General features: G+C 36.7%; 1 protein-coding gene across 1 annotated transcript; it reads right to left on the bottom strand.

Annotated features, from left to right (window-relative positions):
* Nucleotides 1-9,900: 9,900 nt before the first annotated feature.
* Nucleotides 9,901-13,911, bottom strand: LOC104121236 (GDSL esterase/lipase At1g71691-like). The gene is made up of 4 exons (XM_009633184.4): nucleotides 13,445-13,911; nucleotides 11,360-11,484; nucleotides 10,746-10,985; nucleotides 9,901-10,447 (listed from the first exon to the last, which is right to left on the bottom strand). The coding sequence occupies exons 1-4, from the start codon at nucleotides 13,827-13,829 to the stop codon at nucleotides 9,968-9,970; spliced, it is 1,230 nt and encodes a 409-aa protein (XP_009631479.1). The 5' UTR covers nucleotides 13,830-13,911; the 3' UTR covers nucleotides 9,901-9,967.
* Nucleotides 13,912-13,996: the final 85 nt, after the last annotated feature.

The raw sequence follows: 13,996 nt of genomic DNA, 5'->3' as shown, positions 1-13,996 counted from the left end.
CACAGAACTCCATCATCTCCCATATCAACCTGCTTGGCACCATCGTGTCACACCATGTCCTTAAGGACAAGAAGATAAGGATCATCATACTGTCGCTCTCTGATGCGCTCATATAAAAAAGACCGAGCGACTGTACAGGCTCGAACCCGACTGGGTTCTGAAATATCTAACCTCACGAATTGATTGGCCAAAGTCTGAACATCTGCAACTAACGACTTCTCACCAACCAGAATACACGCAAGGCTGCCCATACTCACAGCCTAGCTACTCAAAGCATCGGCTACCACATTGGCCTTTCCGGGGTGATACAAAATGGTGATATCATAGTCTTTCAAAAGCTCCAACCATCTTCTCTGCTTCAAATTGAGATCTTTTTGTTTGAACAAATACTGTAGTCTACGATGATCAATAAATACCTCACACGAGATACCGTAAAGGTAATGCCTCCAAATTTTTAGCGCATGAACAATAGCTGCCAATTCTAAGTCATGAACAGGATAATTCTTCTCGTGAACTTTCAATTGTCACGGCCCGTATGCAATCACTCTGTCATCTTGCATTAATACTGCACCAAGCCCAATGTGAGATGCATCACAATATACCGTATAAGATCCTGAACCTGTGGGCAGTACCAACACTGGCGCCGTAGTCAAAGCAGTCTTGAGCTTCTGAAAGCTCAACTCACACTCGTCTAACCATCTGAATGGGACACCCTTCTGGGTCAATTTGGTTAATGGAGATGCTATAGACGAAAATCCCTCCACAAACCGGCGATAATATCCTGCCAAACCCAGGAAATTCCAGATCTCTGTAGCTGAAGTAGGTCTAGGCCAATTCTGAACTGCCTCAATTTTCTTAGGATCCACTTTTATGCCTTCAACCGATACAACATGCCCCAAAAAGGCAATTGAGCCTAACCAAAATTCATATTTTGAAAATTTAGCATATAACTGATTATTCTTCAAAGTCTGAAGCACAATACGAAGATGCTGCTCAAGCTTCTCTCGACTGCTGGAGAAAATAAAGATATCATCAATGAACACAACCACAAAGGAATCCAAATAAGGCTTGAACACCCGATTCATCAAATCCATAAATGTTGCTGGGGCATTTGTCAGCCCAAATGACATCACTAGAAATTTGTAATGCCCATACCGAGTCTGAAAAGTTGTCTTAGGACATCGGATGCCCTAATCTTCAATTGATGGTAACCGGACCTCAAATCGATCTTCGAAAATAACTTGGCACCCTGAAGCTGATCGAATAAGTCATCATTTTTTGATAACAGATATTTGTTTTTGATAGTGGCCTTATTCAACTGCCTATAATCTATACACATCCGCATAGAGCCATCTTTCTTCTTTTCAAATAGTACCGGTGCACCCCAGGGCGAGACACTAGGTCTAATGAATCCCCGATCAAGCAAATCTTGTAATTGTTCCTTCAATTCTTTCAATTCCGGCGAGGCCATACGGTATGGTGGAATCGAAATGGGATGAGTGCCCGGAGCCAAATCAATACAGAAGTCTATATCTCTGTCGGGTGGCATTCGCGATAAATCTGGAGGAAATACTTCTGGAAATTCACGGACAACTAGTATTGAGTCCATAGAAGGAACGTCCACACTAGGATCGTGAATATAAGCCAAATAGGCTAGACACCCTTTCTCGATCATACGTCGAGCCTTCATATAAGAAATAACCCTGCTGGTAGAATGACCAAGAATTCCTTTCCACTCTAATCGAGGTAACCCCAGCATGGCTAAGGTCACTGTTTTGGCGTGACAATCCAATATAGCATGATAGGGTGACAGCTAATCCATACCCAAGATGACATCAAAATCTACCATATCAAGAAGTAGAAGATCCACGCTAGTTTCAAGACTTCCAATAGTAACCACACATGAACGATAGACATGATCTACAACAATAGAATCCCCTACCGGCATGGACACATGCACAGAAGCACTCAAAGAATCAAGAGGCAAAACCAAATATGAAGCAAAGTAGGAGGACACATAGGAATAAGTAGATCCTGGATCAAATAAAACTGAAGCATCTCTATGGCAAACTGGAACAATACTTGTGATCACGGTGTTGGATGACTCGACTTTAGGCCTAGCAGGGAAAGCATAGAATCAGGGTTGGGCCCCACCACTCTGAACCACGTCTCTAGGACGGCCTCTAACTGGCTAGCCTCCACTCTAACAGCCTGACCTCTACCTCTAATGGCCTGACCTCCACCTCTAGCTGCCTGACCCCTACCTCTATCTAGTTGAGCAGGCGGTGAAGCAACTGCTGCCGGTATGATGGCACGAGAATCCTGCCGAGATCTGTTACTCGACAACCTAGGGCAATACCTCCTAATGTGACCAATGTTCCCACACTCATAACACCCATCCTGATATCGTGGCTGCTGAAGTTGAAGATGACCCGGACGGGTCGGATAACCACCGTAGTGACTTTGAAGTGGTTGTGCACTGAATGTTGGTTGCCCAGGGTAAGGAACATAAGGGCCATGACTCCTTGAAGCACCATGAGAAGTCTGAAGTACTGAATAAAATGGCCTGGAAGGATGTCCCCTACCGAAAGTACCCCTGCCACCAGATGAGGAGTCTCTGAAATTACCGGAATGACGGAGCCTTTTATCTGACACTGGCCCTCTATCCTGTGAAAGAACCATCTCGATCCGTCTAGCGACATTAGCAGCCGTCTGAAAAAAAATCTCACTCCCGGTCTCCATTTCCATCTGTAGCTTGATAGGTTGAACGAGTACATCAATGAACCTCCTCACCCTCTCTATCTCTCGGTAGGAAGCAGAAGAAGAGCATGATGGGCTAGATCCACAAAACGCGTCTCATACTGATTGACTGACATGCTGCCCTGCTGGAGACGCTAAAACTGCTTGCGGTAATCCTCTCTCAGTGTGATAGGAAGGAACTTCTCCAGAAATAGCTGCGAGAACTGCTCCCAGGTAAGTGCAGGCGAACCAACTGGTCTAGTAAATACATAATCTCTCCACCACCTCTTGGCGAAAACCGTCATCTAAAATACAGAAAAATCGACCCCATTGGTCTCAACTATACCCACGTTCCGCAATACTTCATAGCAGCGGTCAAGAAAATCATGTGGGTCCTCAGAAGGTGTACCACTGAAATGGATTGGAAATAGCTTGGTAAACTTGTCCAATCTCAACAATGCCTCAGAAGACAAAGCAGGCCTATCACCGGCGTGTGCTGCAATAATTGGTTGAACTAACCCAACTGGACGGGCTACTGGAGACTGATACTGGGGAGCTGTCTGCTATGGAGCGGGAGTAGTGGGAGTTTGTGCTCCTCCCCCAGCCTGTGAGACGGCTGGTGCCACTGGAAATGTACCATTCTGGGCCACACCCTCCATTAGGCTCACCAAACGGACTAGAGCGTCTCGAAGCACTGGAGTAGCTATGAATCCTTCCGGAACTTGAACTGGTCCAATCGGTATAGTCTGAGCTAGAACCTCCTCTTGAAGATCCACCTGAGGTTCTACAACAGGTGTTGCTGCTCGAGCTCTAGACTGAGCTCTAGCTCGACCTCTACCCCTGGTCATAGTTGCCACCGGGGGCTCTGTCCCTTGTCCGTCGGTAGATGTATTACGCGTTCTCTCCATCTGCGAGAGAATAAAATCGCTCGACAAACTAAGAAAGGAGTGATATTATTTCCAAACTTCATAGCCTATAAGAGATAAGTACATACGTCTCCGTTCCAATTCTTCAGACTCTACTGAGCTTGCTCGTGACTCGTGAGACCTATGTAACCTAGTGCTCTAATACCAACTTGTCACGACCCAAAATTCCCACCTTTGGGGCCGTGATGGCACCTAACATTTCAATTGCTAGGCAAGCCAACGTTAGAATAATATTAGCCATTTTTAAATAATTTTAAATTAATTAATAACAAAGAAAAAAATGCGGAAGTAAGGTCTGAAATGTAGTGAATAATCCATAATAATAGCGATGTCTAAATACCATCCCAAAATTGGTGTTACAAGTGCATGAGCTACTAGAATAATATAAATAAAGGTCTGAATGAAAATAAAGATGTCTCAAAGAAATACACATCTATGATAAAGTGGAAGGGGACTTCAGAACTGCGAACGACATGCAACTATACCTCAAGTCTTCTGCGAATAGCTAAATCCGAGCAAATCTACTATACGTCGTTGGGGCGAACTCCAGTATCTGCACAAGAAGTGCAGAGTGTAGTATGAGTACAACCGACCCCATGTACCCAGTAAGTACCGAGCTTAACCTCGACAAAATAGTGACGAGGCTAAGGCAGGTCACATATATTAACATGTATGCAATAACAATAATAACAACAATAATATAAATAAAATAGGTGTCTCTTTTCAACAGTTAAAACCAACTCGGCAGTCATAACCAATTATTATTGCAATCAGTTTCCGTTGCGGCGTACAACCCGATCTCACAATATATTCATATTCAATTCTGCTACGGCGTGCAACCTGCTCCTCTAATATATTCATTTCAATCAATTCTGTTGCGGCGTGCAACCCGCTCCTCCAATATATTCATTTCAATCAATTCTGTTGCGGCGTGCATCCCGCTCCTCCAATATATTCATTTACCAATTCTTATAAAAGAAATTACTCCAATAAATGCAATAATTAATATGAAATTATAAGACAACAAGCATACAATAATTATGATTTATTAGAAATAAGTAATGACAAGTAGCAGTTAATTGTGAAAATTAAAGATGCAATAAGCATTTTAATAATTAGTATGTGAAACGTCAAGCGGCAATTAAGTCGCATAAATCAAATAAGCATGTAGAAATTATAGCATGGATTCAAGGCATGATATTGAGCAAAGAATACGAGAGAAACAATTAATATAATAATTAATTCATGATTTAAAATAATTTATGATTTTTCAAGTAATTATGCAAACAATTAATTTGACGACGTATAGACACTCCTCACCTCGCCTATACGTCGTTCACATGCATTTCACATAACAAATAATTTAAGGGTTCTATTCCCTCAAATCAAGGTTAACCACGACATTTACCTCTCTTTGCAACCAAATTCAGGATTCCAATAAACCTTTGCCTCGCGAATTCGTGTCTGAAATCCTCAAATCTAGTCATAAATAATTCAATATACTCAATACAAATCGTAGGAATTAATTCCATATGAATTTACTAATATTTTGGATTAAAATCCAAAATTTATTTTAAAAATTAACAGTAGGACCCACGTCTCGAATTCCAAAAAATTTACGAAATCCGAACACCCGTTCCGATACGAGTTCAACCATACAAAAATTATCGAATTCCGACATCGGATTGCCTTTCAAATCCTCAATTAAAGTCTTTGAAGATTTCTATCATTTTCAACTTAATCTTTACCCATTTGAACTCAATAATCTTTCCACAAACCTTATTGGTACAAGCATGTATAACTAATACTCTCACTTCCAAGAATTATCTTACTAATTACACATTTCTAGTTGGATTTCGAAATTGAAGAATTGGGGAAAGAAATTCTTACCTCTTTGAAGCCTTAGCAACCCTTTGATGCGATTTCAAGGTTTGATTCAAGGAAGAGTAGTGAAATCTGTAGATCTCCCATTTTCTCTCTCTAGAATCGCTCTCCCTTCCCTCAAAAACACCAAAAATTGCCCCAAAAATAAACCCCAATCGAGTTAAATGAAATAGGGTTCGGGTCATAAAAACCTATTTTTGTACAGCTGCGACGCATGGGGAGCCGTGGAGCACCGTGGGGTACGGGGCGGCTGTGCAAAAAGTTTTTGGAAATGAAATTTCGGAGCGTTCTGGAATTTCTCACTGGCGCGGCGCTCCGGGCGGCGCGTGAGGCGGCGCGGTAGTACAAATGCTACCAGCGTTTGGTAATTTGGTCATAACGTCTTGTAGGAGTATCCAAATAATAAACGGTTTGAAGTGTTAGAAACTAGACTCGAATATCTTTCATTTTATAGGTTGTCTATCACATAACATCATGTATATATATATATATATATATATATATATATATATATATATATATATATAGATATGCTCGTCCAAAATTTGATCTTGTGCGTACTCATTTGGAACTTTAGTCTATTATGAATTTTTCCAACTTTGCTTAGACTTAGGACTTTTCTTAGACTCCATATCACTTATAATATACCTCGTACACTTATTATTATATCCAATAGGTGTCCATCATGTTAATAGTCCTCGAATGAGAAGTAGAATCCTCCCCCAAACACATAACATAACTTATCTCTTCTTTCGCAAATTTTAATTTTTCAAATTTTACTAACTCCCAAAATTTTTAAAGATTTTGCCAGAGTTTCCTTTGCAACTAGGCCTATCCACTTGCCAGAGAATCCCAGAAACCAATCCTAACAACACATGCATAATCCAATCAACGTAACATAACATGAAAACAATACTAACAGTGGCCTCATAAGCATTATATTTCTAGAAAATGAACGACATTAACATCAACTATTCAGGTGATACGTAACTCATAGCAGGTAAGCTACCAATATCTTCATAAAATACAGAAATGAATGTTTAAATTAAAGATGATATTTTTGGGTCATCACAATTTAGTCCATATATTTGAGTGAGGAATTTTCAGAAACCACTATTGTTTAGTGGCTATTAACTTTCTATAGCTACCATATACAAAATTACTTCCTATAGCTACTATTCAGTTGTTACGTTGGTGTATTCGCATATGCACTACTGTATTCATGAATACAGTAGCAAAAGTCGCCAAAAAACAGGGGGTTACAGCTGTACGCGACTGTATTCACATGTATTCGCGCCATATATTCATGAATACAGTAACGACAATCACCTTAAAAATAGGTTTGTCCAACTGTCTAATAACGGAAATAGGATCACTTTGCGTGATACACTCCTAATATAACTCAACAAAATCAATTCTAACATGCCTCGTTATCAACCCAATTAATTAGAATAATTTTTCAGTTATATATAACTGTTGTACTTAGTGTGTTTCAATATTTATTTTTTACTGTTGCATTCACTAAATATATTCAATATTTGTATTTACTGTATTTGCTATTTTAATTCAGTTTATTCAAATGTATTTGTATTAATAGTATTTCAGTTGTTCCTAATACATGTTATTACTATTATATTCAATATATTTTATTGGTTGTATTCATTGTATTTCTATTTGTATTCAGTGTATTTTACTGTATTTCACTATTTTTTAAAATTATGCGTTCACTGTTTATATTATGTTCTATTTCAATATTTGTATTCGGTGTATTTCAATGTTTATATCTTGCAGTATTCAGCTGTATTAAAAAAAATACAGACCTTTGAAATATATAAATACCCGCAAAAAAGTGTATTTATACAAAAATACACTGTGATTGAGTGAATTTGCACATAATACAATGTATTTGTATTATTGTATGTGACTAAATAGCAAAGAAGATAAAAAAAACTCGTCGGAGATGGCGTTTTCCGGCCAAGAAGAGAAGAAAGTTTGTCGGATCCGTACAGAATACAGTATCCGTCGTTCATGTTACAGTACCCATGCTCTATTCAGATTATTCCGACATCGTTTTTGCTCCCCGCGCAGTGGCCCTAGCCTCAGAGCGACAAGCCCCTTCTTGCTATGGAGGAATCTGATTTTGAAGAAAAGGTCTGTCTTTCCCCTCTTTCTCCCAACAGTTTAGAAGTATTTTCAATTGTAGTAACCCTAGAGGATTCGGCCAAAGAATTCACGATTAGAAGTAGGTATTTGGCTCGAAGAGAGAGAGAAGGAAGAGAGAGAGAGAGAGAGAGAGAGAGAGAGAGAGAGAGAGAGAGAGAGAGAGAGAGAGAAAGAAGAAAAATTTTGATGTGTTAATTGAAAGAAAAAAAGAGAAAAAATATAAATAGCGTATTTCATTCCTCAATGGTAGTATATACCATAAATACTTATTTTGCTATAAAATATAAAAGGCAGCTATAAAAAATAATATTTTAAAATAATTTTTGTTTATAATAAATAGTGTGTATACATTTGGTTTGGTATAGGAGGTAAATTTCCTATTTGAGTCCCTTAGGCTTAACTCATTCCTGTGAACGCCCAATGTCAACACTTTGGGCTTAATAGCAGAAGTTGATCTCAATGGCCCAGGTTTAGTTTGACAATATTGGTGTTCAGGTAGTAATAGGACGGGCTAGCCACTTCTCGGCTCCTGTAATTGAAAAATAGCCGTTGCCATAGAGTTTCAAATTTTACTGGTGAAATTTCATGATAATATTCCTGGATTTTTCACACGTGGGATTAGAAACTCCATGATAATAGTTATTTTTTAATTATACGAGCTGAAAAGTGGCTATTTATAAAGTTTACCTAGCGTTCAGCCTAGTCGAGTCAAACTTTGATGGTTACAATGTAAAAAGTGCTTTGAATTTAAAATCATGTTAAGTAGTATCATTTACTTGTTCAATAATTGCACAAGATTTATAAAGCCTTTGCATATACTTTACCCCCTAACTTACTCGGAAAATTCTTTTACGTAGCTTCTCTTTGTAAGCTACGTGTTTCATCTATCATTTAGCATGGATAAGAATCTACTAAGATTCATCTTTTTGATATTTTTTTATTTACTGTTTTGAAGTGTAAAACCGGTAATTTAGGCAGGAAAAAGCTATAAAGAGGAGAAAGCAACTGATCATATATATAGTAACTACTCTTACATTTTATATATATATAAAATCTTTAAAGTAACAGAAATTTATTTGGTAAAATGAATACTTCCTCTGGTCCATGTTATTTGGTATTTTTATCTTTTTATTTTGGTCCAAAATAAGTGACTTTTTAATATTTTGAAAGTGTAAAACCGGTGCTTTAGGCAGGAAAAAGCCATAAAGAGGAGAAAGCAACCACAAATCTATAATTTCTAAAACATAAGTGCACCAATAAAGAAAGGAAAAAAAAAAGTATTAAGTGAGAATTGATCCATGTTTTTTTGATAAATAACCCAATATTCGACCAAGTGCACCATTCAATCTTTGTGGGACATAGGTACCAACCGATAATATTAGAGTAATTCTAGAAAGTAAATACATAAAATACCTAGTTTAACGTGAAAAAAAATATGAGTTCAGGTGTCACATAAATTACGCAATAAATCCACCCATGAAAGCAATTGAACATATTAGTAAGTACTCTTACATAAAGAATATATAGTATCTTTTGCTCTAACTAATATATGAAAAACAAATATCTTTAATGTAACAGAAATTAATTTGGTAAAATTAATACTTTCTCCGGTCCATATTATTTGGTATTTTTACATTTTATTTTGGTCCAAAATAAGTTACGTTTTACATAATCAAAAAGGTATAATTTTATTTTTTTTCAAATTTACCCGACCTTCCTAAGAAGTCTTTCTCAATTTCATTTTCCTATGGAAACATTCAATAGGTACTCTTACCATTTCTTCAAAGGCATTTGATATGCGCATAATATTATGCCATATTGCTTTCACACAAGATATGCGTGTTTCCTTATGAGAATTTAATTAAGGGTAATATAGTCAAAAATTTTCTTAGTTCCTAGGGTAAGTAGTTACTTAGGGGTGTGCCGAATACAAAAATACCAAATATTATGGACCGGGGGAGTAATAATTTTAATTTGCAATTAAAGCATTGAATACTATCACATAACACTATGAAAAAAATAAGAATTAGCGACGGACAAATTATGTAGCTAAACAAAAAAATTCATCGATAATCTTATTTAGTGATGGATTAGCGATAAATTATCAAAAAATTCTGATAGCTTACGAGCAATTTAGCGACAAATCAACAACGAAGTTCATAGCTAATTGCAGTTAAATTACCATCCATAACAAGGAAGACCATGTAATATTCTTTTTCTGAAAAAAATGACTACTACATTATATTTCATAGTCTTCAATTTGAGAGAGTAGCAAGTTGCTGAATATTCATAGGAAAAGTAAAATTGGAACCTCCATAGAAAGCCATATCCCCAAGCAAGAGGTTGACAGCAGAAGTGGGGTGATATGCATCCCAAAATAAGTAGTCATCTCTGTTTGGACATGGTGTTTGCATTGGAAGACAAGTTACTTCCCCTTTGTTTTTCCCTGACCCACAACACCCACGATTTTTCACACTAAACCCATAGGACTTGTAGTTGATAAATATATCCTTGAACATATTTTCCATGTCAAGGAAAATGAAGTGGGCACCAGGCAGTTCACTCTTGTTGAGTTTCATGATCATTGTCTTTAATTTGGCATTGAATGGGCGCACCATTTGATTCACCATTTCTGAGCATTCACCATTTGAACTTTCTGCTAGCAAGAATGGGATGCAACCCATTTGTCCAATCCCAGCAATTATAAATTTCCGAGCTCCAAGATCATATAATTTCTGCAAGGGTAACATTGAGCGCAGATAAATATTTACCTGTGATTAGTAGTGTACCTATGGGTAAGTTGATTAAAACGGCAGCCCGATGTACAAAACATCTTGTATTCACACAGAATTCGAGAAAGGGCTGCACCCCAAGGAGTGTGATATAGACAGCCTACCCTAATGCAAGCATTAGTGGCTACTTTTCCGGCTCGAACCCGTGACCTATAGGTCATACGGAGACAACTTTACTATTGGTCGAGACTCTTGTTCCTATGCCTAAGTTGAATGATTAAAGGAAATGAAGAGATCTTACTATCAATTGCTCTTTGTATTGATGAACCAATAATTCAGCAAACTTTTGAGGAGTGTATTCATCTTGAGTAAAGTAAGCAGGCATAATGTAATTGTTGAGGTAGTCATTGCTGCCCATCCCAACGAAGAAAATGCACTTGGGAATTGCCTCTTCCACAATTGGTGCACTCATATTTTTTACCAAACTCACCAACGTGCTTTCAAAGTTTTTTATTTGATAACTGAATGGGATTCGCTCCACCTGAAAGACAAGAATCATTAGTTCAAAGAAAACCTTTTTTGTTTTTAAATTTTTGATTCGACCTTTTTTTAAAAAAAATTATCTAAATATTACAAGAGTACTTATAAATCACACTGGTTAAGCAGATTTGATTATGGATTTACTAGTTTAATTCTATACGCTAACTGTATAAAAAATATTTAAACATTTCAGTTATTTATACTGCAATTACCAGTATCTTTATGATAAACATTATTGATAACTTTATCTCTAATTAATTGTGCAAAGTAAATCTTTATATTGTCAGCGTGTGTGTATATATATATAATTCCTTATTAATAATATAATGTAAGGACAAAGTTTGGAAAATAAGAAAGTTGATTATATATACTTACAAAGTGAAAGCCGGTAATATCAAGAATACCAGCAGCAGCAGAGGCATAGTTCACTCCGAAACGCATTTTGTCCACGTTGAATATCTCCGAATATGGTGGAAGCAGTGGCAATCCCAGAAGGTCACCTGCATATTTACATAAAAAGTATAATTAAAGTACGTAGAAATAATACCAGGTAGTCACTCTAAAAAGCTACTATTTAGGATTTAGCCAATTTGTTTTGAATTTCGATTTTTCGGATTAATTTTTCATGACACAACAACAACAATCCACTATAATCCCACTAGTGGGGTCTGGGGAGGGTAGTGTGTACGCAGACCTTACCCCTACCCTGAGGTAGAGAGGCTGTTTCCGATAGACCCTCGGCTCCCTCACTCCAAGAACTCCCCACCTTGTTCTAAGGGTGACTCGAACTCACAACCTCTTGGTTGGAAGTTGAGGGTGCTCACCACTAGAACAACCCACTCTTGTCTAATTTTTCATGACACAAATATTCAGAATTGTTTGAAATTAAGATTTTTAGTTCAAATTTCCAAGATAAGTACTGAGTAATCTCTAAATAGCAGCCTTGAAACGACTCTTTGTGTACGTCCCCTATTTTCACCGAAGAACATCACTATATATAAGCACTAATTTAAAATTTTGATCAAGCTCTCTTAACGATTAAAATTGCATAATCAAGATCATGAGTACTTGAGACTAAGCATTTGAGTCGTTAGTACAAATAAAGTTTAATTAGCTAGTTTATCATCTTGTATATGTAAGCTAGTTTATCCCCATGGAATTATCTTTGCTCCATTACTAATTGTAAATGACAGAGCTCTTTTGTGAAATCTGATACTAAGTCTCTGATTTTCAAAGACTTGGATTATTCATTAATTACCATTTGTCTTAAATAAAGTGAAAACAAAATAGTCAATACATTGTGAATTTGAATCTTATATTGGCCTTATGCTCCCTAAGTCAATGTAATCAAACAATAAATGTATGACATTTGTTTTCACATATATAAACATTTACCAACCAAGTTAACTAATGTGTATCTTCAAATTAATTAGTCATTTAATTATGATAAATTAATCACATCTGGTTCAAGTATTGACTGCCGATAAGTTCTCCGCGAGTACTTAGCTTGCTTCCCTTTTTTTTTTTTTTGCGCAAACTATTATTCTCCTTATAGTAGTCCTATATCATCAATATGCATTTTGACGTTCAGAAATTAGTTGCTCTATATATTCTTTAATTTTAAAATCCATACAAAAAGAAATAAATAAAGAACGACAAGGCATAAATCATAATTCAGGCTTGAACCGGAAATGGCATATATTTGCTTCAGAAATAAATAGGGACATTCCTCCTCCCTTTTCAAAACAAAAAATTTCGCCATGAATATTCTTTTTCCGAAGATAATTTCAGGACAAAAAATTACACGCTTAAAAGATAACAATTCTTGTTTTCTTAAAGTTTCTAGAAAACGAAAAGAAGTACAGATGCTGATATAATGTCACTTTTAGTTTTTAAAGGTTTCAAAGATAAAGTAATTGAAAAACAAAATGCTTCTTGTTTGATTAATTAAGGGAAAAGAAAGAACCTAAAATACAAAAGAAAGAGTGATATATAATTAAGTGGGCATTTGGACCCAAGAATTGTGAAATTCCCGAAAAAAAGTGAAATTGTTTTAAAATTGAAAATGGTATTTGAAAATTGGAGTTGTGTTTGGACATGAATACAAATTGGAGTTGTTTTTAAATTTTTCTGAGTGATTTGGAGTGAAAATTGTGAAAAATAATTTTTTTAAATTTTCAAGTTAGATTTGGAATTTTCATAGCCAAATACTGATTTTTTTCCAGAAAAATAGTAAAAAGATTTTATGGCCTAACGGGCCCTAAGAAAAAGCTGAGAAATGAAAGAGAGAGAGAATCATAAATGTCAAAAGATATATATTAAATCACAGAAATTAACAAAAAGATTTAAGAGACGCATACAATAACATCAACAATAATAAGAAATAAGAAGAAAAACATCAGCCAAAATTAAATTTTATTTAACAAAAGAAAAGAAAAAGTTAGGAATGAAAAGAGTTACCAATCTGATCAAGGATGGTGTAACCATTAGAGAAGCGTCCAGTGGGGCCACCAAAATCAATGCCATAAGGGAAATAATTGGCTTTTGCAAATGAAAAAAGGCGATTGTTGTTTCCACTATCAATCAAAGAGTCTCCAAAGGCAAACAAAGCTGGCACCAAACCTCTCCTCTCCCCACCACTTGATGGAGCGGCCTCCGGCACCGGTGCTGGTGCCGGAGCCTCCATATCGTCCCCTATCGGAGCCGGAGATCCATCATCTGATGGACTTGGCTCCGGAGCAAATGCATCATCGTAATCATAATCATCGCCTTGTGTTTGTGCTAGAACTGAACTTATCAACAAGAATAACATCATGCAAAACCAAGAAACCCTTAACCTAGCCATGTTGTGTATGTGTGTGTGTGTTTGTTTTTGTGTCCTAAAGTGTTTCTTTTTTTTGCTTTTCTTTGCTTTGTATGTAAGGTGCTAGGGGTTGTTTTGGGGGGGGGGGGTTGATAGTTTTAGGAGTTGAGAGATTGGGCTTGGACACACAATTTATAGAGGAGAAAACC

This window comes from Nicotiana tomentosiformis, chromosome 3 (assembly GCF_000390325.3).
Source record: "Nicotiana tomentosiformis chromosome 3, ASM39032v3, whole genome shotgun sequence".
NCBI lineage: Eukaryota > Viridiplantae > Streptophyta > Magnoliopsida > Solanales > Solanaceae > Nicotiana > Nicotiana tomentosiformis.
This window is presented reverse-complemented; position numbering and strand designations above follow the sequence as displayed.